Raw genomic sequence first — 21,750 nt, 5'->3', positions numbered from 1 at the left:
ATCAGACTGCAAAAACACAAAATTTAACAAAGTAATTTTGATCTGGTTTCTAGTTCAAATATCTTAGTACACTTGAAATAAGACAAAACTAAATTACAAGTAACTATACAAGATATAATAGCTTGTTTTAGATCAATAATTCCTTAATAATGATGAAAAAAGTTCCAAATATAAGTGAAATAATCTGCCAGTGAAACTTACCTAACTTATAATGTGAGAAAAATGTCTTCTACAACAAACTAGACCAAAAATACTTGGTATGATTTTGGGATTTTGCAGTGCAAAAATATGCAAGCATACGATTAAATATGATTTGATCTCTGGATTTGTGCTTAAGGTTGTTGACCTTTGCCCCCAGTTTCAAGTCTTTTACACTTTCCAAATTTTTTAGTGCAAATGTCTTGGCAAGACTTGGAAAAACAATTTTCCTAAGTGAAACAATCTGCCAGTGGACCAAGTACTTGTTCATCAATATTAAGGAATTATTGATTTTAAACAAGCTGCTACGTCTTGCTGAAAAGTCACTTGTAAGTTAGTTTTGTCTTATTTCAAGATAAAATTGAAAAGTTACATTTTCGTGTTAAATTTGATGGCTGGAAGCAAACACAACTTGTTACAGAATAGTTTCAACAAAAGCTTTCTTGTCGCCACTCCTCCATTAGAGCCAGATTTGTGGAGTGCACAGCTAATGGACGGACTGTCGATACAATCTCTCATGTAAGATCTGAAAATGGTCAAGAGGTATAAACATTTTCGAAAGACTTTGTAAATGAGGAAGTTACAATCCTGACAGCACACCAGGCAAAAGGCATTTCAGGTTAAAAACCTGTGGAAATGAACGTAACAATTATAGCAGAATTACTTCTGCTGTAGATCAGCAGCACAAAAAGAGCACCAGGCTTGATAGGCATAGCTTTATGTTCTGCCAGTTGAAAAGTAAAATAAAAGTATAATACATTGAGACAAAAATGGACTTTATGAATAATTTTCTTCATTTAATCATGTACGTAATCCATCCGTACCGTTCTTGTTTGATGTGATTTTGCTTTTAATGTTTATTTTTAGAATTTTCTGAACTCCAGCAGCTGTCCTGAGATCCAGGGCTACCTGTATGTGAAGGAGCCAGGAAGAAAGTCCTGGAAGAAGCTCTACATGTTCCTGCGACGCTCAGGCCTTTATTACTCAACTAAAGGAACATCCAAGGTGAGAAACATGTTTTTTTTTTCTCCTCAACTAATAAGATGGGGTACCAACTTTTTTATTTTTTCATTTATAGTCTATAATCTCTGTTTTCTTTCTGCCACTGTCCCACAGGAACCCAGACATCTGCAGCTGCTCTCAGATCTGGAGGACAGTAACATTTACACCATCATCACTGGGAGGAAGCTTCACAACGCCCCTGCAGACTTCCAGTTCTGCATTAAGGTACACCCTGCGTGTTTTCTGCCATCTTAAGCGACTTCTCCATGAGAGAACAGAACTTTGTGTCGTTGGGTTTAGCGATCTGAGCCGTTTCTTCATCACAAAGACGTCCCAGTTTAGGCGCCAACTTGTGGTCTTTAATGCCACCTCTTCATTATAAGAGACTCTGCTCCCTCTTTGCTTGCAGGGTATCATGTGTGTATCTGTGTCAGAGGACACGAGGGTTAACGCCGCCCACCAGGGGGTTAAACATAGTCTCTGCTCCACGCGTTATCTGTGGTGGGTCACCTGCTGATCTGGGATAAGCCTAGTGGGATAAGCTCTGGATGGTAGAGCAAGTCGCCCCCCTCTAAACCTTTCAGCTCTCTTTTACACTTGATGGGGGCTGGGGGATCGAAAGGTTGCTTTAAAAGAGGAAATATTTCCCTTTTTTCACCATTTAACTCAGTTTTTATTGGCCATGGATAATGAAAAACTATGAAAAGGCTGAAGATGTGTAAATAAATGCATCTTCAACACTTTCTAACCAAAATTCAGTGCAAGTACATTTATTTAGTTTGGACAAAAACAACATTTTAAGTAATAGATTTGTGCATTTCCCAAGTATCACCAAAGTGTCATGTTTTGTCACTAATAGATTATAAAAACAAAAAGCAAAAGAAAACAATCGTGTTGGTTGGCTCTGATGTGTGGTTGGAAGATCTCGTTTCATTGGAAGCTCAGCCTGTCATAATAACATTTACTGGACAATAAATTGTCCCAGTAATTATTCAGATAAACAATAATGTTGTTGTTTTGAGGCCATTTTCAAGTCATTTAATGATAGTAACCGCAAAACAATGCAAGTTTGCTCTGCCAGAGACCAATAAACTTTAATTTTGCATAGAACATTTAATGCTGGATCTGGGAGACATCTCAAATGTCCAAAATAAAACGTAGCAACCAAAGGGAAATAAAAATCCTGCACAACTGAAACCATAAATAACATAGACTATGAAGTCTCTGTAAACTCAATTGCCCTTTCAAAAATATCCTTCATCAGAAAGAGAATGATCAGGCTCCTTTTAATTTATCCTGTGATCAATTGGCTATTGGGACAGGCTTGTTCATTTTGTTTTCAAAAGTCAAAATTTCCTGGTTGGGGAAAAAAAAAATCCACGGAAGCTCTCTGAAGTCCACTTTTCAGGTGGCAAAGATGGACGTTTTTCACCAACACCAACCACTAAATCCAACATGGTTACCATGCATTTTAAAGAGCAATACTAGCCGCAGCCATGCATGTTTTTGGCTGGATGAACATGCAACCTTCACATTATAGGTTGTTTTAAGACAGTTGACTTGTTTTACCTTTTTAAATAATTGAAACCAGCTAAAATATAACCAACGAGGTCTGAAACTAACAAGTTCAAACATGCACACAACATAAAATCTCCTCTTTAATGAGCAGTTACACAATTTCACTGGTCATTTTTCAGGGCTCATTAAATATTGGTAATAAAACTATCAGTTGTTGCGTCCCACAGTATCTGTCTTTTTAAAGATACTGTTGGAAGCTTTTGAATTCTCCAGACTGAGATATTTCATAATAGCCGTTGTCAAAATCCCTGTTCCCTCTGAAGACACGTTGTTCAAATCGAGATCATTAAAGCGCGACCCCGGTGTTACGAAACACAACGGTTTGAATACTTTTGTGTGCCACGGAATCGGGGCTCGGCCGTGTTTGTGTTCCCAATGTGTTTCTCATTAATTTCAAGCCCCGCTGTGTCCTCTGCTTGGTTGACAGCCCAATAAAGCCAGGAGTGACTGTAAGGAGCTCAAGATGTTGTGCGCCGAGGACGAACAGAGCAGGACGTGCTGGATGACTGCCTTCCGACTGCTCAAAGTAACGACGACTCTTTTATTTGTTTTGGATTCGAGTCTGCGGCTCTAACAGCCGACTCCGTCTCCTCTGCCGTCTCCACAGTACGGGATTGTCCTGTACCAGAACTACAATGTGCCCCTGCAGAGGAAGGCTAACAACTCGTCTTTCTCTGGGCCCGTGGTGAGCATCTCCTCTCTGCCGTCGTCCCATCACCACCCAGCTCTCACGTTTCCCTACTTGGCAAGAACCAGTCCATTGTGATCTAGGAAAAACAAAACCCTGGGCCACCAGAGCTAGTTGAAATATTTCTGGTCAAACATTTGTCACGTTGTGCTTGAGGGACAGAGGAGTGAAGGCGTACTGCAGGGGTCTCAAACTCCAGTCCTCGAGGGCCGCAGTCCTGCAGTTTTTAGATGTGCCACAGGTACAAAACACTGGAATGAAATGGCTTAATTACCTCCTCCTTGTGTAGATCAGTTCTCCATAGTCCTGCCAATGACCTAATTATTCTATTCAGGTGGTGCAGCAGAGGCACATCTAAAAGTTGCAGGACTGCGGCCCTCGAGGACTGGAGTTTGAGACCCCTGTAAAGGAAACATTTATTAAAATGTCACACAGTCACTTCACTGAATTAAAAAATTATTACCAGAGTTAGAAATAGAAATGAAAATAGAAACTGCATTTTTTTGTTCTGCAAAGAGGAAATTCAGGTGGAGCAACAGATATGAAATTACTCACAAAAGGTTTTTAAACAATGTATAAAAAGAACAAGATTAATAATAATGTTACACTGTACAAATAAGTTGATGTTTCAAACTGATGACTTGAACTATTTTGTATCTTTTTCATAGCTTGTACCTGCTGAGCCTGATGTGTCAAGTCAAAATTCATAAATAATAATAATATACTGTACAAGATTATAACGAAAACTGCTGTGCAGTTATTAGAAAGGGATTCCCCCCTAAAAAAAGCTACATCATGTGCATTTGTATTAAACATAAAAAACAACTGCGGAACTGTAAAAAACTGCAGGTAACAGAAGTGCACCAACAGTGGAAGTTAGTAAAACAAAAAGGTGTTAAAAAATGTTGCAAAAATTTGTTTCTGATGGGAAATGACACAAAAACCTATAAAAAGTATTGATTTAATGCAAAAGTTGTAGCCAAAATAAATAAACTAAATAAAAACGGAAACAACGAATAAAATCAATGTTTACGACTCTGTAAACAAAATGGATAGTTAAGATCAAAGCACCAGACTGAAGACTTTCATCATCCAGGCTTTTTTGGTAGGAAGAGAAATAAGAGAAAAACAATAAATTATGCAAATGGAAATGATTGAGCTTGTTTTAATTTATCATGCCATTAATTGATATATTGCTTATTACGACAGACATACAAGTGGGTACGCCCCAGTTTGTGTTTGTTACATGAAAACCCTATAAAATATTTTTAAAAGTTTAAAAAGTGGGTTATAAATGTTGCAATTTTTGACATTTAGTTTGATTCACAGTTTCTAGAGCTTTTTCTTGTCAGCACAAAATATAATCAAAACATATTTCATGTTAAGAAAAAGCTTTAGTTTCAGAATTAATTTTTTTGTTTTTTTTTAAAAAGAGGTCTCTGTTTATTAGAAAAGCCTTTCCTCTGAGGTTCAAAGGGAACGTGGACGATTTAAGCCGTATGGTCAGAAATCTGGGCTTGTGCTTTTCCTCAGAGGAGCATTTGTGGATTGACTAAAGTGGGTCTGTGTGCAGACAGGATTTGTCATGCTTCAGTGACTGCGTCTGGCTTGTTTGACCTCTGACCCTTTTTGCTACCCCTCTGTCTCCCCCCCCACTCCAATCACTACAACTCAACCCCATTTCTCGTGCGTCCCTCCCCCCACGCCCTCCGCCTCTCTCCGCCTTTCCTCCCGACAGCGGAGCGTATCCGAGAACTCGCTGGTTGCCATGGACTTCTCGGGAAGAACCGGCCGCGTCATCGACAATCCCGTCGAGGCCCAGAGCGCCGCCCTGGAGGAGGGACAAACTTGGAGGGTAAGCAGGTTTATAACCTAGAAAACAATGAAAGCTGACCTTTTCGAATTTTGCCTTGAGGTCAGTGTTTTGGATTTACTCGTCGCGTCTCCTCTAGTATTCCTCCTCGCTCTGCTGAGGATTTCATTGACACAGACGGGACTTTTTGTTCTGACAGCTCTGCCTCAGTAATTTCTACACTTTATTTGACTTTCTACACCAGGTAGTGCCTCGTCAGCCTTGGAGGAAAAGAAAATACTATAATGTTTGCATTATAGCATGACCAGAGACAAATAAAAACACCTGATGCATTTCTTATGAAATCCTGGATTTAAATGTTCATTTGCAGGTTAAAATGAACATAAGCAAAAGTTTTGAATGAAACGTAGTAGTTGGAAGAAAAAAAAAACGTATGTAATCTACCACTTCTCTCAAAATTCAACTTGCTGTACCATACAGTATATCATTTAAATCTGCTCTGTTTGGTAATAAACTTTAAAACTAGAGATGCATCGTTATTGCTCCTGATAGTGGAACAAATTATAGATCTGGTATCTGCGACCGATCTATTCAGTCTAGTTCTATGCTTAGTTCTCTGAGCGACTTCATGCTTTATTTATTTTACATTATAGTTGGAACTCCTCATTGCTCTTTCTGAACCATTTGAACGTTGAGGTTTGATGCAGGTCATTTTTGTCAGTTTCAGCTTCTTTATTATTTATTTCACATTGGCTGTTAAGCTCCTCACTGAACTGAACTGAACAAATAAAAGTTGTTTATACAAGTCTGTGAAGTTATTGTTGTATTTCAGTGTTCTGTACTGGTGGAGAGTTACCTAATAAGTTTGTAATAAAGTACATTTATGTCTGGGGTTTTTTTTTAAAAAAAAGAAAGGTTTTGCGTTAACTCAGCTCTGTTTCTCTACATCGGATCGGTATCGGACAATACTAGACTTCAGATATCTGTATCGGAGTATCTAGTTTATTAGATAATGTACATGTAAAAACCCAAAGAGTAATTTCTCCTTTAGTTATGTACTTAATGTGATTTGATTTTTCTTCTTACTTACAGAAAAGAACCCACCGTATGAATGTCCTGGGCAGCCCCAGCCCCCTGCACCCATCCTCTATGAACACAGGTACTCCCACTGAAACCACTAACACCAGTCTGCCTGACAGCCTTCCCCCAGCACCCCTTGTAGTCGCACACATTTTTGTTTCTCCTCCCAGTCATCCATAGGACACAGGTGTGGTTCCACGGTCGTATCATGAGAGAGGAAGCCCACAAAATGATTATACAACAAGGCCAAGTAGATGGGTGAGTTCACAGATTGTTCATAAAATTAAGACGTTTTATAAAATGTACCAAAAAGGGGACGAAAAAAAATAAGCAAGGGAATATTCTTCTCTTTGACTCGGCAGCATCACTTTTGAAAACAAAACAAAAGAAGTTTTTTTTTTCCATCAAGCATTTGTCAGTTTTTAAATCCTATTTTACTTCAAACTTAAGTATTTGCCAGCTTTTATTTTTTTCTTTTGTCCACTTCCCTGTCAGGTTGTTCCTGTTGCGGGACAGTCAGAGTAATCCCAAGGCATTCGTGCTCACCTTGTGCCACCACCAGAAGATCAAGCACTTCCAGATCCTACCGGTCAGTAAAGCAAAGCAACAAACTCCTGATAAAAACTACAGCATCGCTACTCGTAAATGTCAGCCAGGTGTTTTACATTGTTGCAAAAAAAAAGTAAATAAATAAAATGACAGAAGATGAAAAATATTGTTTTTCATTAGTGACGTTGATGCTTCCTAGATTTCAGGTCGTAGGAAACAAAACAGGAGATGCAGAAAAACCTTTTTCCCCGTTTTAACTCGTTTTACTGCATAAGCTAATAATAGATGTCCAATTCTGACACCATGGTTTTGGCATTAGTATGAGTTGGTTTTTCAGCTTTACCAAATTCAAAACACATTCTTTCGCTTCACATGATCAGCAACCGGATGTTACCACTGGAGCAAACCACGAAGAAGAAGGCGACAGGAAGTAGATGGAGGATGATGGCGCACCGTGTTTTTTAACGACTTACTGCGTGAAAAAACTTATTCACACGTAATTTTTATTGTGTATCTTATACAATTGGAAAACAGCAATTGTGAAATTGTGTTTCTTTGTCATTAGCGGAATATTGAGTTTCGGGCACATTTGTAACGTAGACGCAGCTTTAGGTGCAACCCTGATAGCACAGAAAAGAACAGATCTGACCAACTGGTAACCTATTGGATTGAAGAAGTCTTAAAATGTCACCACCACTTATAATTGTGATTATTTTATTCTGCTTAAAATATATAAACTAATATTGCTTTTTTTTTTTTTTTTACCTAAAGATTTGATCCCAAAAAAAAACAACCATTCATGAGAAAGATTCAAACTCCTTTTGCTCGAGCTGAAAAACGGTTTTTGATTTTTGTCATTTCAAGATGAATTTCAAGGACGTCCAAATTCTAAGTTTGTTGCTTGCATGAATAAACGAATCGAAGCTCCAGCAGGTGGAGAACTTTTTTTTAATCTGACGTGCGGCGCCTGTGCTCCTTGCCCTGCAGGTCGAGGAGGACGGCCAGGTTTTCTTCAGCCTCGACGACGGCGCCACCAAGTTCACGGACCTGATCCACCTGGTGGAGTTCTACCAGCTCAACAGAGGAGTGCTGCCCTGCAAGCTCAAACACCCCTGCACCGCTGTGGCCTTGTGACACTTCACCCACCTGACACAGCTCTCCCCCCACTTTTTTTGCACATCAGAAGATTTCCCCCCATTGCCTGCTCCCTCACCGACTAGGCGGGTTTGAGGAGAAGGAGAGAAGGAAAAAGCAGAAGGCCATGGGGTTTTTGGGAGCGGACTCGGCTCCGGCACCTGGTTTGTGGTGTTTTTCTCCGCCTTACCGCCGTTCGGACTGTGGCGTCGCGGCGATAGCTTTGTCCGGCTCCAGCGACGTCCCTTTTTTTTTTGTTTTCCCTGGAGGGTCCGGTAGGTTCGTCAAGCGCCAAAAAAAAGTTGTGAAAACGCAAGACCACTACAGCGACATGTTGTACAGCAGGAGTGTTTTAGGGTCTTTCGAATTGCTCTCCCAAACCCAAACCCCCCTTCTCCTCCCCTTCAGGCCGGATAAGCTGTGGCGCCCGCAGGGAGCGCCACCCTCTGACTTCCTCACTGATTATCAGGGATGGACGGGAACCTCGCTGGCTCTGACTGAAACCGGATCCAGGAGTTTCTCAACCTGTGCAGTCCAGTCTGGATAAGCTGACACCCCCGTCCCTCTCTCCTCATCACATTAGCGGGTTGAAAGTGACGTATCCACAACCCCCCTCCAACTCCACACACGTTTTTTTGCAACCCCCCAATCCCGTCGCCTCCACAGAAGCTCCAACGGTTGGGACAGACTGATGGACGGACGGACGGAGGGAAGAAGCTCCCGAAGGCGAGACGAGCAGCGGCGATGGCGAGGGTTCGCTTAAAAGAAAAAGAAAAAGAAAAAAAAAGGACAGAGGAATGTTTAATCAGGAAGGCCGTAACAAGCCTCTCTTGTAGAGTTAATTACTTGATGTCATTTAATGCTGTTTTTTATTCATGTCAATTCAATGCAGAACTAGTTTTGCACTCCTGGGCGGACAGGCAGCAGCTCTCTGGCTAAAGCGAAGCCGCCTCCTTTTTCTCCTCCGCTCCGTTTCTGCAAAAGGCGCGCGCATGCGAGTCTCCGCCCGCTCCGCTTGGACGACGACGACGGCGGCGGCGTGTGAGGCGGAGATCCAGTTGATTATGCAGCTCCCATCAGAGAGGCTTAGGAGCGTCTTAAAACCTCTGGTGTGGCTCGCATCGTCATCATCAACACCACCACCGCGATTTAATGAATGTGCTCCTGAACCAGCTGCAGCTCCTCAAGACTCTGAGGAAGAGGAGGAGGAATACTAATTTTATAGACTCCTGAAAAGTGTCCAGCCCCCCAAACTTCTACCGTTTCTTTGTTGTTTTTCTTTTTTTTTTTTTTAATCTAAAGGGTTATATTTGTCGGTGAAACTGTTTCTGAATGTTTTCCTGAGTCTAATCCGAGTTCAGTGCTTGCACGTTTGAATCATTCTGATTGTGGTTGGAGCTGTCCAGTTCGGATCCTGACCACTGTTCCCTCCTACAAAGCAACAAAAGCACTCTCGTAACTTTTTTTTTTTTTTTTTTTTGTGGTTTCGTTTTGTTTTTTAACTTTAAATATGGAATTTGAACAAATGACTTGAAATGTGAACCCGGTCGTCCGTCGACCGAGCTTCACTTGCCTTAAGTGAAAATGATGAGCCATGCGTATGAAATTGAAGAAGCGATCTTAAAATGCACATACAGTGAGACGTTTGCGATTTGAAGGCGGTGGCAGGACATCTGGAGTGACTATGTGAACCAGTATGTTGAGGGATAGCGCTAGATTTTGGGAAATTATCTTTCTTGCTTTTTTTTTTTTTTTTGCCACCTTTAGAGCTGTATGCTAAATATGGAGTTTTTTTGGTTTTGTTTGCGCTTGTAAATTTATTAAAAATAATTTGAGATTTTAGTTGAACAAAAGCTTGAATTTTACTCTGAGATTAAAAACTGATATGTAAGTCACACGTTAATGAAAAAGCATTAACGTTTTTGTTTTGTTTTTTAAAATATAAATTAGGAGTTTTTTTCCCCAGAGCTACATTTTTGGGTGCTTGTGCTATCTTGTCAAAATTATTATATTTGTTATTTTATTTTTTTGTGTGTCCTGAATTTTTACCCACATCCCTCATGTTCATTTTTTTATTGATGAAAGATCACAGCTTCATATTTACCATACAGGCAATTATCTTGTCTTGAGTCTTGAACTTTAGGCCACAAATTTATAGATTTGTAGATTTTAAAATAAATTACGTCAAACTAACAGGACCCACATGACAATGGGTATGTTTACATGCACTGCAATATTTCTATTAACCCAGATTAGAAATTTTCCTGACTGAAGGCTGACATGTTGGGAATTGGTTTCCAAAATTGCCAAAAGATGTCGTAAATAAATAAATCATTCATTAAGTTATTTTTCCTTAAGCCAAAAAAACTCTGAATGTTTCCCATAGCATTCAAATTGTTTTTAAATTCGTAAGGTATTTATGTAAAATTAGTTGAAATCTGTTTCAAAATAGTTATATAAGTATTTATTAAGTTTTCTCATGGTTTATTTGTTGCGGGACACAAAAAAACCCTTTAAATGTCTCTGTGGCTTGTCACACAACGTGTGATTGGTTTATTTGCACAAACTTCAAACCAATAATCTTCTTGAGAGCAACGTTAGCCCCACCCACTCAAAATTGATGGGTAAGGCTCCCTTTGAAATGAAATGAGCTGCTGTCCTTTAAATGGATTAATAATAGCAAAAAATAACGCAGGAAACATATTCTAATTGCAAACATTACAGTTCTGATGTATTTGTTAAATTATAGATTTTATAAATTATTTTTGTGTTTTTCATGTATTTGTTAAAGAAAGTAACATATTTAAGTAACCATTTTAATGATTTATTGTTTATGAAATTTGGGCGCTTTTGGACTTCCGTAATAACCAGCCTTTGCCGTCACCGTACTTTATGCAAGCTCGAAAACGGCTACAATGAAACCACTTTGCCTGGATTTTGTCACATCTACAGTTGGAGTAACAAAAAGTTAAAACCATTGGGATCCTGACTGAAGTTGTGTTCTGCCACCTTTAACGTAAAAGTGAGGAGCGTACATGGTAACATGGTAACATGGTAACGGCGAGGTAACGGAACAAAAACTGTAAGTAGGACCGGCATGAAAATGTGGAGAAAGTCTGCCTGCTGCTGGGTATGATGGAGGATCTGTGGTGCTGTGGGCCTGCTCCTTTTCATCATCATCAATCCTGAATTACCTGGACCTGTTCAATAAAAATTAAATGATAGACCAGAATAATAATAAAAAAAGCTTTTTCCTGCAGTCATCTTATTCTCCAGACATAAATGTTTTAGACAACCTGTTGGATGAGCTAGAGGAGGAGGATCTAGAGCAGATGTATGAAAAGAAATCCATCCATCTGTGAAAGGGTTTAATAAAATATTATTAGGATGTGGAGAGAACTGTGTTACTCCTGAACACTGGAATTGTCCATATTATAAAGTAAAGATTTGAAAGATTGCTGTGCATGTAAACTTTAACTAGACACGTTTTTAAAAAAAATCCAACTCTGGTAAACCTCCTTGGTCTTACTGCATGCAATAAAGGTCACATTATCCAGATTTAGCAAAAAATCCTAATAGGATTTTTTTCCTTCAAAACATTGTTTCAAGTTCCACAAATTCAAAGACTAAAGCCTTTTTTTGTTGTTGTTGTTGAAATTGTTCATATGTTTATTTCTGAAAAATCACCGTCAAAAATAGTTCAATTTCCCCCTATTATTATTCTATAGAAATACATGAAAAGTTTTTTGTTGGTTTAGCAGAAAAGCCAAATGTGAGAGTTTTCATCATTTATTTATATGTAAAAAAATAAGATGAGGGGCATTTGGAGCACGATCTTTTTACAAAACATTTTCATTATTTTCTGAGCAAACCGTCCACCGGCTGAACACACCGGAGGATCACACAGCCTGTCAATAACACTAGAGGTCATTGGAAAAAAAAAACAAAACAACCAAATTGAAATAAAACCGGCGTGAATTACTCAGAGAAAAGACGAGACTATCATAATAAAATGTAGCAAGCTTCTGTAGTTTCATAGAAGTTCACTTTAAATTTTTGTTGTTTTTTTTTTTGTTTGCTTTCTACTATCTACACAATTTATGGAAGACACTGAAAAAGACGCTACGGGAAGTTGCTAAGAAAGGTGTGGCTAAGCGTGAAGTGGGTCGGTAAAACTTGTGCTGTTGGTGTAATTCATCTCAGATATCACAGAACAAAAGTTTCCACTGACAGATTTGATCAGACGGCTTCCATAATTACGACTTTTTTTTTTTGTTTTTGTTTTTTGGGGGATTTTGAGGAGGTAAAACACGTTCCTGCTCCGCGTCCCGAAAGAGAGCTATAGTTAGCGCGTGTGTGTGTGTGTGAGAGAGAGAGAGAGGGCACCTTGCCAAAAATAAATAGATGCTGTGTTTTGTCACTGATCCACAACTCACCAGTCGCCGAACTCCGGTTGAGTAGCTCTGTGCTCCACCCATCTATGTCCAGCCAGTAAGCTATCATTTCATAAACATGTAGAACAATTTTTCTGTTTGGCATATTTTAATGCCAAAACTACTTGCTATCTTTTTATTGACCTGTTAGAGGAGCACTGCTTGTCAGATGGCTGAGATCAAGTGAAGATAAAGATTCAGAGCAGACAGGAGTTTATATGGAAGCACAGCGCTGGCAAAAGTATTCACACGTTGAAATGTACTATCACAAATGTTTTATTTTTATTTGGGTATTTTTGGAAACCAAGTACAATATAGCTCTGAACTTTAACTGGGACATTGTAACATAAGAATGTCCAAAACTCTTTGTTTCCTGGGCCAAAATTGTGAGGTCAAAAGTAACAGCGAGCCAAAAAATATATAATTTGCACAAAGAATGTTGTAATTTCTTTTTTTTACCTTCTCATCAATAAACTAAGCATGAACTATTTTCATTGAACAAAAAATGTAATTTTGTTTTTTTGGCGATCCAAAAAGGTTTTTGAATCCAGTTTGCCTATTATTTTGGGTTCAATTGAGAAAAAAAACTGAAAAACTTTTCCGTCTGTTTTCGGCAATAAAAACGGTATGGAGGTCAGTCTTGATTTGGAAAAACTTACTGTATTTGGCCAAGTTTTCATACAGCAATTAAAAGCAGATTTGGTGTACTTTAGAGTATCAGTAGATGAATAAATGTGGTCCTAGTTCCCATGGTGATAGAAGGAAAATATTGTAACTTTGTATCGAATCGAACATTTTTGTAAGTAGATTTGGATTTAAAAGTCATAGTTTTGTCCTAATTTATTCCGGAATCGCGGTCCGCAAATGGCCCTCGGGCCTCACTTTGAACACCCATTCTGTTACAGCACCGGCTGAACGTGCACAGCGTTTTCATCCAGGCCAAAAATTCTAATTTTAGTCTCCACAGACCAAACCGCCTGCCTCCGTGTATTTCTCGGCGTATCATGGCAGAAGAAGTAAAAGTTCAAAGGGGTGTGAATACTTTTGCAGAGCACTGCTTCCCAGCATTCCCAGCGCTCATCTGTGGATCTTTATTGACCGTCTGAGAGGAGCAACTCAAACCCCACGCCGTCCTCTCCTCCTTGCCGCTCTACCATGTAATCCTTACACAAGTCCAAGTGTTTTAACATACAAAGTTAAAAGTGTCGGCTGTTTTCTAAAGTGTATGAAGCTATGGAGAAGTAGATCTAACACTGTACCTAGGTCACAGATCACTATGTGTGGGGGAAGGGGTGTTATGGTTTCACTCGTAATACCGTCAATTTAAGGCAGATTTATCGATGTATGTTGTCCTTTTTCTTTGATTACTTGATTGTGTGTATGCTGACATGTCTGCCATCTGCACCGCAGTATATACAGTATTAATTGTTTTGGTTTTTTTTGTGATCAAACTGGATTTTATTTTCTGAACATTAGTGCATATAAGCTGACAGGCTGTCAGAGTATCCAACTCTAAAGCCACATCTTGTAAAGTCCCCGTTTTTTAATTTTTTTATTTAGGTTTTATCCCCCCCCCCCCGACTCTTATCTCATCTCTCATAAATGTTTATGATGTTCCACTTATCAGTATGTGGCGCTGTTTCATCGAGAGCACACACATTACCATTTATTCCATGGTGATCTTAGTTGTAGCTTTTGTACACTTTTCACTACAAGTAGTTCAAAGATAAGCTTTAGCTCGAGAGGATTTTTTTTTTTATATCCATATACTCATGTTTTAAGGTGCATAACTAACTTCTTAGATCCTGTTTCTTCTTGACTAAATTTCTCAGCAGGTGCCTCTTATTACACAGTAACAGTCCTTTAACCGGCAGCCGTCCAAACGTTGCGTTCACGTACCATCAGTGAGGTGCCGTGAAGCGTACCTTTCTGGAGCTTACAGGTCAGCATCAGCTACACGTCCCCGTTGTGTGACTCATGCAAATAAATGGAAGAGAAAAAAAAAATCATGAGTTGGCTGTGTGTTATTGTTGGGTTGAAATCAACATAAGCTGAAGTCAAAATAAAACATTTCAGGGAATTAAGGAGAAAAAAAAACGTTTTTTTTTTTTTGTTTTTTTTGTTCTTTAAACCCTTCATGGCTTTGCTTCATATTTATCTCTGCAACTCTTGGATCTACATTGTATCCTATTCAGGTATTTTTGTACAAATAAGGGACTGATATATTCTCTGTTTATTGGAAAGTAGAATAAAAGACATAATTGCTATAAACCAAACATGGCTCAACCTGTTGTGTGTTGCTCTCCTCCCGTACAACTTCGAGTGAGAAGGAGGCCCGATCGGAGCGCAGTGTGTGCCTTCGCAATCTTTCAATTTTTGTACGTTTGTGACGCTGTAACCACAAACTCAGATTTTTTCTTTTGTTGGGATTTCCTTTGATAGTGGATCAAATTATACATGGCTTTAAAGGGGTCAGTATTATTCAAAAAATAATAATGTGTTATTATTTTTGAATAATACAAAAAAATACATAGCATTGTAAATTTTTGAGAATTACATCATGTCATAATATTATTCCTTAATCAAAAACAAACCTGGAGTGTTGCCTTGATTCTTTCATGTATGTTTGACAAATCGTTTAATCTCCCATAGCAACCATCCAGCTGTGTGAAATGCCTGGTTGGACTTATACTCCGCCTTCTCAGAGATGCTGTTTCCAAGCTTCCGACCTTCTGGCTCAAAGAGCAACCCTCCCGTGCTACTCCCTTATTTATCTCCTTCAGACTAGCCAGCAGCAATTAGCAAACACCTGGTAACACTGCGCGTCTGCTGTAACACAATATAACACGTTACAGTGTAACACGTGTTGCTTTGTTATACATTTAACACATTACATTGTATCATGTGTCTCTGTGGACATGTTACAATGTAGCACAGTGTAACATATGACACAATGTAACACGTCACAGTGTAACAGTAACAGCCTACATTGTGACACGTAACTTTGTAACATGACATTGTATCACATTACGTTGTAAGACATTACACAAGTAACACGTTACCCATGTAACACGTGTTACATTGTACGATCAGATAAGACATTCCTGTCTATAACAGAAATAATGAATCCTCTTCTCCCGTTAGAATAATGAAATCACAGATCATGGTGAGCTCAAGCAACATGAAGCCTCGCAGCCTTCCAGGGACAATACTTTGCAGCGAGCTACCTTTTCTCAGGTCTTCAGCTCCCTCTGCTGGTCAAGCACTGTACTACAACAGTACAGCAACAGAATGATTGGGTATTGATATTCAGTCATTCATTGTTTTTCTGTGTTCTTACAGCTACAACATATGATCAGACAGTCATATATACTGTATGTGTGTGTGTGTGTGTGTGTGTGTGTGTGTGTGTGTGTGTGTGAACTTGTAATTGCAGCTGATGTACCACACTCTGACCACTAGACGGCGCCAAACGCTTATAGCCGTATGTATCTGGGAGCGTCTGTGGTTAACGTACGCTACATTGGCTTTAATGGAACAGAACTGATTCTAATTCATCTCATAAAAACACTAAGAATTTTGTTTCTGAAAAACGTGAATAATAATTCAAAACCGTATTAAAAAGCTGCTGCTGATCCAAAACGCTGCTGCTGGCTTTCTCACTAAAACCAGAAAGTTGGAGCAGATCACACGAACGCAAACACCTGTAGCTTAGAGAATACACTTTAAAATACTGTTAGTTTATAAATTAGTTTATAAAACGGCCTAGCACCACAATACATTCCTGTTGTTGTTGGATCAACCTTCCAGACCCCTCAGGTCTTCTGGTTCTGCTCTGCATCCCCAGAACCAAACATGGAGAAGCAGCTTTCAGCTTCTTGCACCACAAATAATGGCAGCTGTACAGAAATGCACATCATACGTTACTATTTATTCACTCCTTTGAGTTTCCCCAAGTAAATGAAGCAAGTGGTTGTGTTGCAGCAAAATATTTTTAAAAAGCAGGTCATGTTTGTTCATTATGTTTAATTTTCAAATAACTGATGACAAAATGAGAATATTTACAAGGGAGACTATGATGAGCTGTACAAAGAAATATACATGCAAAGATAAAAAAAAAACAAAAAAAAAACACAATGTGGCTGCAAACATGTAAATAAAAACAAATGCAACAAAAAAAAAAAAGGGTGGAAAAACTAAAACTGAGGTATCCAGTCCAAGTTTCCTTGTTTTGAACGGCATGTGCACAATTATATCACATAAATAATAATAATAATTTTAAAAAGCTAACAGAGGGCTCATCCCACCCTCAGCTTGTTACTTTCATTTCCAGAAATGTTCTGGCGAACCTCCAGGGAGATTTTATAGTTTATCCGAGAAATTTATAGAAGAAATATTTTGGCAGCGAGAAAGAAGACAATTAAGGAAATAAGACCATTTAACTCCTAATTCATTGAGTTAATAATAAGAGCTAGTTTCTGTCCTCCTGCCTATTTAAAAAGGAAAAAGAGACTAATCTAAGAGTGCATCCCTCCCACCACTCCTTGTTTTTTTACTCTTGTAAACAATCATTTCAAAAAAGGTCATTGATTACCTAAACTTACTCCAATAAAACTGTTTTCCTAAGTACTATAAAGCTAGAGCAACTTTGGTGTACCAAATACTACAGAGGCATACAGTACAAAACGTGTTAAATTAAGTTTTGATCAGACCGAAATCCTTAAAATGAACCACATGATTGTAGGTCGTGACCCCAGTGAGGCCTGGCGGTCGGAACAGCCAACAACACAAACTACCAGCAGTGCCTGCAGTACCAAGTACATCCTTTTCTCTAGATTTATTACAGATACAACAGACGTCTTCATAAATAGTTGCATAAAATGTTAAAGCCGCAACATTGCACATGATAATCAAACAGAACGTACGGTGAGTGCATTTACAGAGAAAAAAAAACAACAAAAAGAAACCAAAACCAAAAGAAAAAGAAAGATTTCTCCTCCGGGGGCTTCCCACATTCGCTTGGTTTCCCTGGCGACCCGCAGCCGTCGCCGAGGCTCCGACGGCCCCGCGTCCTGAAAGCAGGAGTCCGTCATGAATGTGAGAGGGAAGAAGGCAGAAGTCTATTTACAAGGTAAGGCTTAAACATGTCGCTGTCTGCGCAGCACAGCTTTTGTTCTGCAGGGGGCGCCATTCCTTCTGGGGGTTGGACGGTGCGGCGGCGCACGCAACATGGTCAACATGGCCTCTCATGATGATGGGTTTAATAAGCAGAACGTCTGAAGTAGTACAGCCAACTTTCAACATTTTATTATTTATTTATTTTTACTTTAAAACAAACGGATGGTACTTTTGTGTGTTTTTCTTAAATATATCATTTCTATAAGATAGAGCTGCTTCTGCAAAGTGTCAGGTATAGCTTTAGTGTAAAAGAATAAACAAAACGTCCGTGCCGGTCCTTGGCGACTGTTTTTTTCCGTCGAGGCTCGTTCAGACAGCTCCTCCAAATCAGCTTTGACTCCCACCAAGGAAAATAAGTTACTATATTAATGATTCTATTCATCCTTTTAAAAAATTGTTTTGTTTGTTTGTTTGTTTAAAACTAGAAAATCTCAGCAAGCAGCAGTAGACGAGGGCATCCGTTCTGTCAGGTTGGTGATGTTCTCTGGGGCTCCGTAGCTCCAGACTGAACTACCAGTGGTACTACAGGGGATTCGGGGTTGTGAAGGAGGATAAGATCAGCGAGAACTCTGGGAAATCTGGGGACGCTTCCTGCTGCGCCCGCGGCGTTCAGATCCGAGACTGAAGGCGGCTCTGGATGAAGCTCCGGACTCCTCCGATGGGCCGTGCGTCCGTCTGGTGCTTCCTCCTGTCTATGAAGGAGATGAGGCGCGCCGTGTCCAGGCATCCCTCTCCGCGGCCCCGCCCGTCCCCCGGCGGGGCCTGCAGCCACGGCTCCTGGAGGCACAGCCCCGCCGGCGGCCTCCGGCCCGGGTCGGTCCGTAGCAGCAGGCGGACGAAGTCTCTGGCGGCCTGGCTGACGCCGTGGAAGTAATCCCTGGGGAAGCTGAAGTCCAGCCTGCAGATGTTGAGGCACGTTTCCTCGGCGCTCTCGTCCAGGAACGGCGAGGCGCCGCTCAGCAGCACGTAGGTCACCACGCCCAGGCTCCACAGGTCGGAGGTCAGCGACACGGGCTCCCCCAGGACCAGCTCCGGGGAGGCGAACTCGGGGCTGCCCAGCAGAGGGTGGACGTAGTGGGCGCTGTTGAGTTGGACCGCGTCTCCGAAGTCGGTGAGTTTGACCACTGGCTGGGCGCTGGCGTTGTGGGCGACCAGCAGGTTCTCAGGCTGGAGCAAGAGAAGAAGAGCGCCACATTGTGAACAGTAAATTCATTCGTCACAGACTTTATCTGCCAGGGCAAAGGGTGGGAAATGATAAATTTATCACTTATTATGATACATTTCCAGAAAAGACTTCCAGCTATGATTAAAGAAAAGGTGGAGCTGGATTTGAAAGGAGGAAACGTTCATGAGGGATGGATACACTAGGATGTTAAGCAGAGTCACTAAATCTGCTAAGAAACTTACTTTTACGTCCAGATGCACTATTCTGCAGTTGTGCAAGTAGTGTAAAGCTTCTAAAACACTTTGCAGGTAGGAGGCCACCTTCTCCTCCGTCAGGTTCCCCCAGCTCACTATGTAGTCCAGCAGACGACCCTGATCAGCCCTGAAGTCCGAAAAATCATCAATAGATTCAAAAGATTGAAGATTCAATTCCAAATAAAAACTGGATTTTTTTTTTCTCCCTCTGTGTATCTGGCACTCACATCTCCAGGACGATAGCGTAGCTGCTGGGGGTTTCAAACGTGTCCACCAGGCTCACTATGTGCGGATGCTGCAGTCTCTGAAGCAGGTTGAGCTCCTGAGTCACCTGATCTCTCTTCATCAGCTTCTTGTTGACGTGTTTGACGGCCACCGTCCGTTTGGAGCCCTGGTGATCGCAGCGTTTGACGACAGAGAAGCGCCCCCTGCAGACAGGAAACGCACACAGTTCAATTCAAAAGTCCTCTAAAGCTGTGTTTTTCAAACTGGGGCCGCCGGGGGGCGCTGTGGGGCGCCTCAGAAAGATGGAGGGGAGATGAGAAAAAGAAATGCAAAGATAAAAAAAAACAATCTAGAGCTGGTTTTTTAAATCCGTTTTCTTGTTTTTTTTTTGTTTGTTTGTTTTTTTATGAAATATAAGTTAAAATAATTAATTTCACTGTTAATTCTGATTGGCTGAAAGTGAAATTCATTTTTGCTCCTCAAGCTACAACAGCCAGCAAGACATGGAGAAAAAACATAAGAACTGAGAGAATAAAACAAAATTTGATATGTAATATTGCAAATTAATCCCATTTTCTTATAATCAAAAGAGGGGATTGTGATGAAAAACTGTATTTTATGAAAATATATCAACTCATGGCCATAGAAATCAGACGGTCGGATTCAGCATTTATGCTAAATGAATGTAATAACTTTTGAATAATGAATAGAAAACATTCGAAAAGTTGATGTTTCGTTACATATTTTGTAGCAAAGTGTTCCTGAACCGAGGTTAACGCTCTTTGGGGGAAAGTAGAATGGAAAAGTTTGGGAGCTTCTGTTCTAACAGAGTATTTTTAGGAAAAAGCCAAAACACAGATTTGCAGTGAAATGATGTTGGGTCTCTTACCTCCCCAGTTCAGCCACCTCAGTGTACTGGGACTCAAAGTTGTCCTTCCAGCTCACTCTGAGTCCATCAGTGGACACGGCTGAAAGCAAAAGACACACACCTGAATCACACACCACCCCCGTCACACACCCGGCGGTCGCTGTCATCGCTTTACGCTCTCACCCAACACTCTGAGGCTCGCCGAGGACGTCACGCTGCCCAGCTCATTGGTCGCCACGCACGTGTAAACGCCGTCGTCCTCTGCGGTGGCGCCGATTATCCGGAGCGTGGCTTCACCAGCATCGCTAAAATGACAAATGTATTTTTACAGCAAGGCTCCCAAAGAACCGACTTCCTGCATCTGATTGACTGAAATCTGAGCCTGCAGCACATTCATACGGCTTGAACTCCATGTTCTCTTAAAATTCACAGACTTTAATGTATTTTGGCAGATATTATAAAGTTGTGAATAATCGGGGAAAAAAAATCACAAATATTTTCTACATTTTTATTATTTTCCAAATAGTGACGTGCATTGGAAGTAAAGGGGGCTTAATACAAAAAGGCTTAAAATGATTTCTCAATTCCCGTCCAGTTCACAATAATGCAACTGTTTTGTATTTTTAAAATCGTAATAAAATACTTTAAAGTTGTGAATGAGGTATGAAGACTTGTGCGAGGCTGTGTTGTTTCCGTACTTGTAGGCGATGGTGACGTGTCCGTTGTTGGTGAGGTTGCTCTCGTTGGGTCCTCTCCAGGTGACGGTGGCGCGGGGTCGACCGCAAACCTTACACCGTAAGGTGACGCTCTCGCCGTTGTCACATGTCACGTCACTCAGGGGCACCAGGAAGTCTGGGGGAGCTGGTTTAAAAAAATAAAAGCTTTAATTAATCCACAGGTTACAGTCGCCTGAATCAATTTATTCTAAACTCCAAGTTAATATTTACCATCATAGATGTAGTTGGGATTTAGAAGCTGTGAACACAAAGGGCGGAGTCAGACAAAGAAAGACAACTCAACCCTACACTGATTGCTCAATGAATCAGGAAGTCACCTTTACAGAAACTTTATTGGCCATTGCATCTCTGGACTTCCTGTAACCGTTTTCCAGCTTGGTCTCCTTCTTCACCTCCTTGTCTTTCTTCTCAGACTTCTTTCGTATTCGCAGAGACGTGTGCCAAGATGAAGACTTCCTGCTGCAATGAGGCAAGTGTCAAAGGTCAAGAACAAAAAGCCCCACGTCTGTTGGAAACTCGTGTACTGAATGGTGGGCTTCCCCCAGTGTATAATAAGCCTGGTGGGCTGCCAGGCTTTACTGGAGTAAACATTGTTTATTTTAAAAAGGATTTTTTAAACACAACAGTGATAGCAAAGACAGAATAAGCTATGCTTACAGCTGATGCATTGAACTAGGGGTAATATTTATTTTAATTGTTTTTTGTGTGTTTGCCATTTTTAACACTCGTCAGTAATTTCTTCTAACAACACAATTATAAAATTTTCTGTCAGCACTTTTTAAAGGGACTATTATGTATTGTCTATGTTTATAGCGGCGTTTTATAGCACTATCAAGTGACCATGTTAT

The 21,750-nt window shown here is 40.3% G+C and overlaps 2 protein-coding genes across 10 annotated transcripts in view; one reads left to right on the top strand and one right to left on the bottom strand.

Annotated features, from left to right (window-relative positions):
- LOC102222201 (growth factor receptor-bound protein 10-like) overlaps positions 1–14,751 on the top strand; it is a 54,873-nt gene extending 40,122 nt beyond the window's left edge. For all 3 annotated transcript variants that reach the window (XM_023344793.1, XM_023344795.1, XM_023344794.1), the window contains 9 exons: positions 1,066–1,203; positions 1,315–1,425; positions 3,206–3,304; positions 3,386–3,463; positions 5,205–5,321; positions 6,372–6,438; positions 6,530–6,617; positions 6,855–6,948; positions 7,896–14,751. In XM_023344793.1, coding sequence (XP_023200561.1) covers positions 1,066–1,203; positions 1,315–1,425; positions 3,206–3,304; positions 3,386–3,463; positions 5,205–5,321; positions 6,372–6,438; positions 6,530–6,617; positions 6,855–6,948; positions 7,896–8,042 — 939 coding nt within the window. In that variant the 3' untranslated portion in view covers positions 8,043–14,751. The remainder of the gene's footprint in view (positions 1–1,065; positions 1,204–1,314; positions 1,426–3,205; positions 3,305–3,385; positions 3,464–5,204; positions 5,322–6,371; positions 6,439–6,529; positions 6,618–6,854; positions 6,949–7,895) is intronic.
- Positions 14,752–16,481: 1,730 nt separating this feature from the next.
- The window catches only part of LOC102222464 (triple functional domain protein), a 90,981-nt gene continuing 85,712 nt past the window's right edge, over positions 16,482–21,750 (bottom strand). For 6 of the 7 annotated variants that reach the window (XM_023345164.1, XM_023345168.1, XM_023345166.1 and 3 more), the window contains 8 exons: positions 21,220–21,361; positions 21,113–21,140; positions 20,864–21,026; positions 20,349–20,470; positions 20,187–20,265; positions 19,300–19,500; positions 19,061–19,199; positions 16,482–18,820 (listed from right to left, as the gene is read on the bottom strand). In XM_023345164.1, the coding sequence (XP_023200932.1) occupies positions 18,263–18,820; positions 19,061–19,199; positions 19,300–19,500; positions 20,187–20,265; positions 20,349–20,470; positions 20,864–21,026; positions 21,113–21,140; positions 21,220–21,361 (1,432 nt within the window). In that variant the 3' untranslated portion in view covers positions 16,482–18,262. The remainder of the gene's footprint in view (positions 18,821–19,060; positions 19,200–19,299; positions 19,501–20,186; positions 20,266–20,348; positions 20,471–20,863; positions 21,027–21,112; positions 21,141–21,219; positions 21,362–21,750) is intronic. The other variant, XM_023345165.1, reaches the window with a different exon arrangement.

The sequence above is a fragment of the Xiphophorus maculatus genome, chromosome 13, assembly GCF_002775205.1.
Source record: "Xiphophorus maculatus strain JP 163 A chromosome 13, X_maculatus-5.0-male, whole genome shotgun sequence".
NCBI classification, from domain to species: Eukaryota; Metazoa; Chordata; class Actinopteri; order Cyprinodontiformes; family Poeciliidae; genus Xiphophorus; species Xiphophorus maculatus.
The sequence above is the reverse complement of the archived record's forward strand: the minus strand, read 5'-3'. Positions and strand labels throughout refer to the sequence as shown.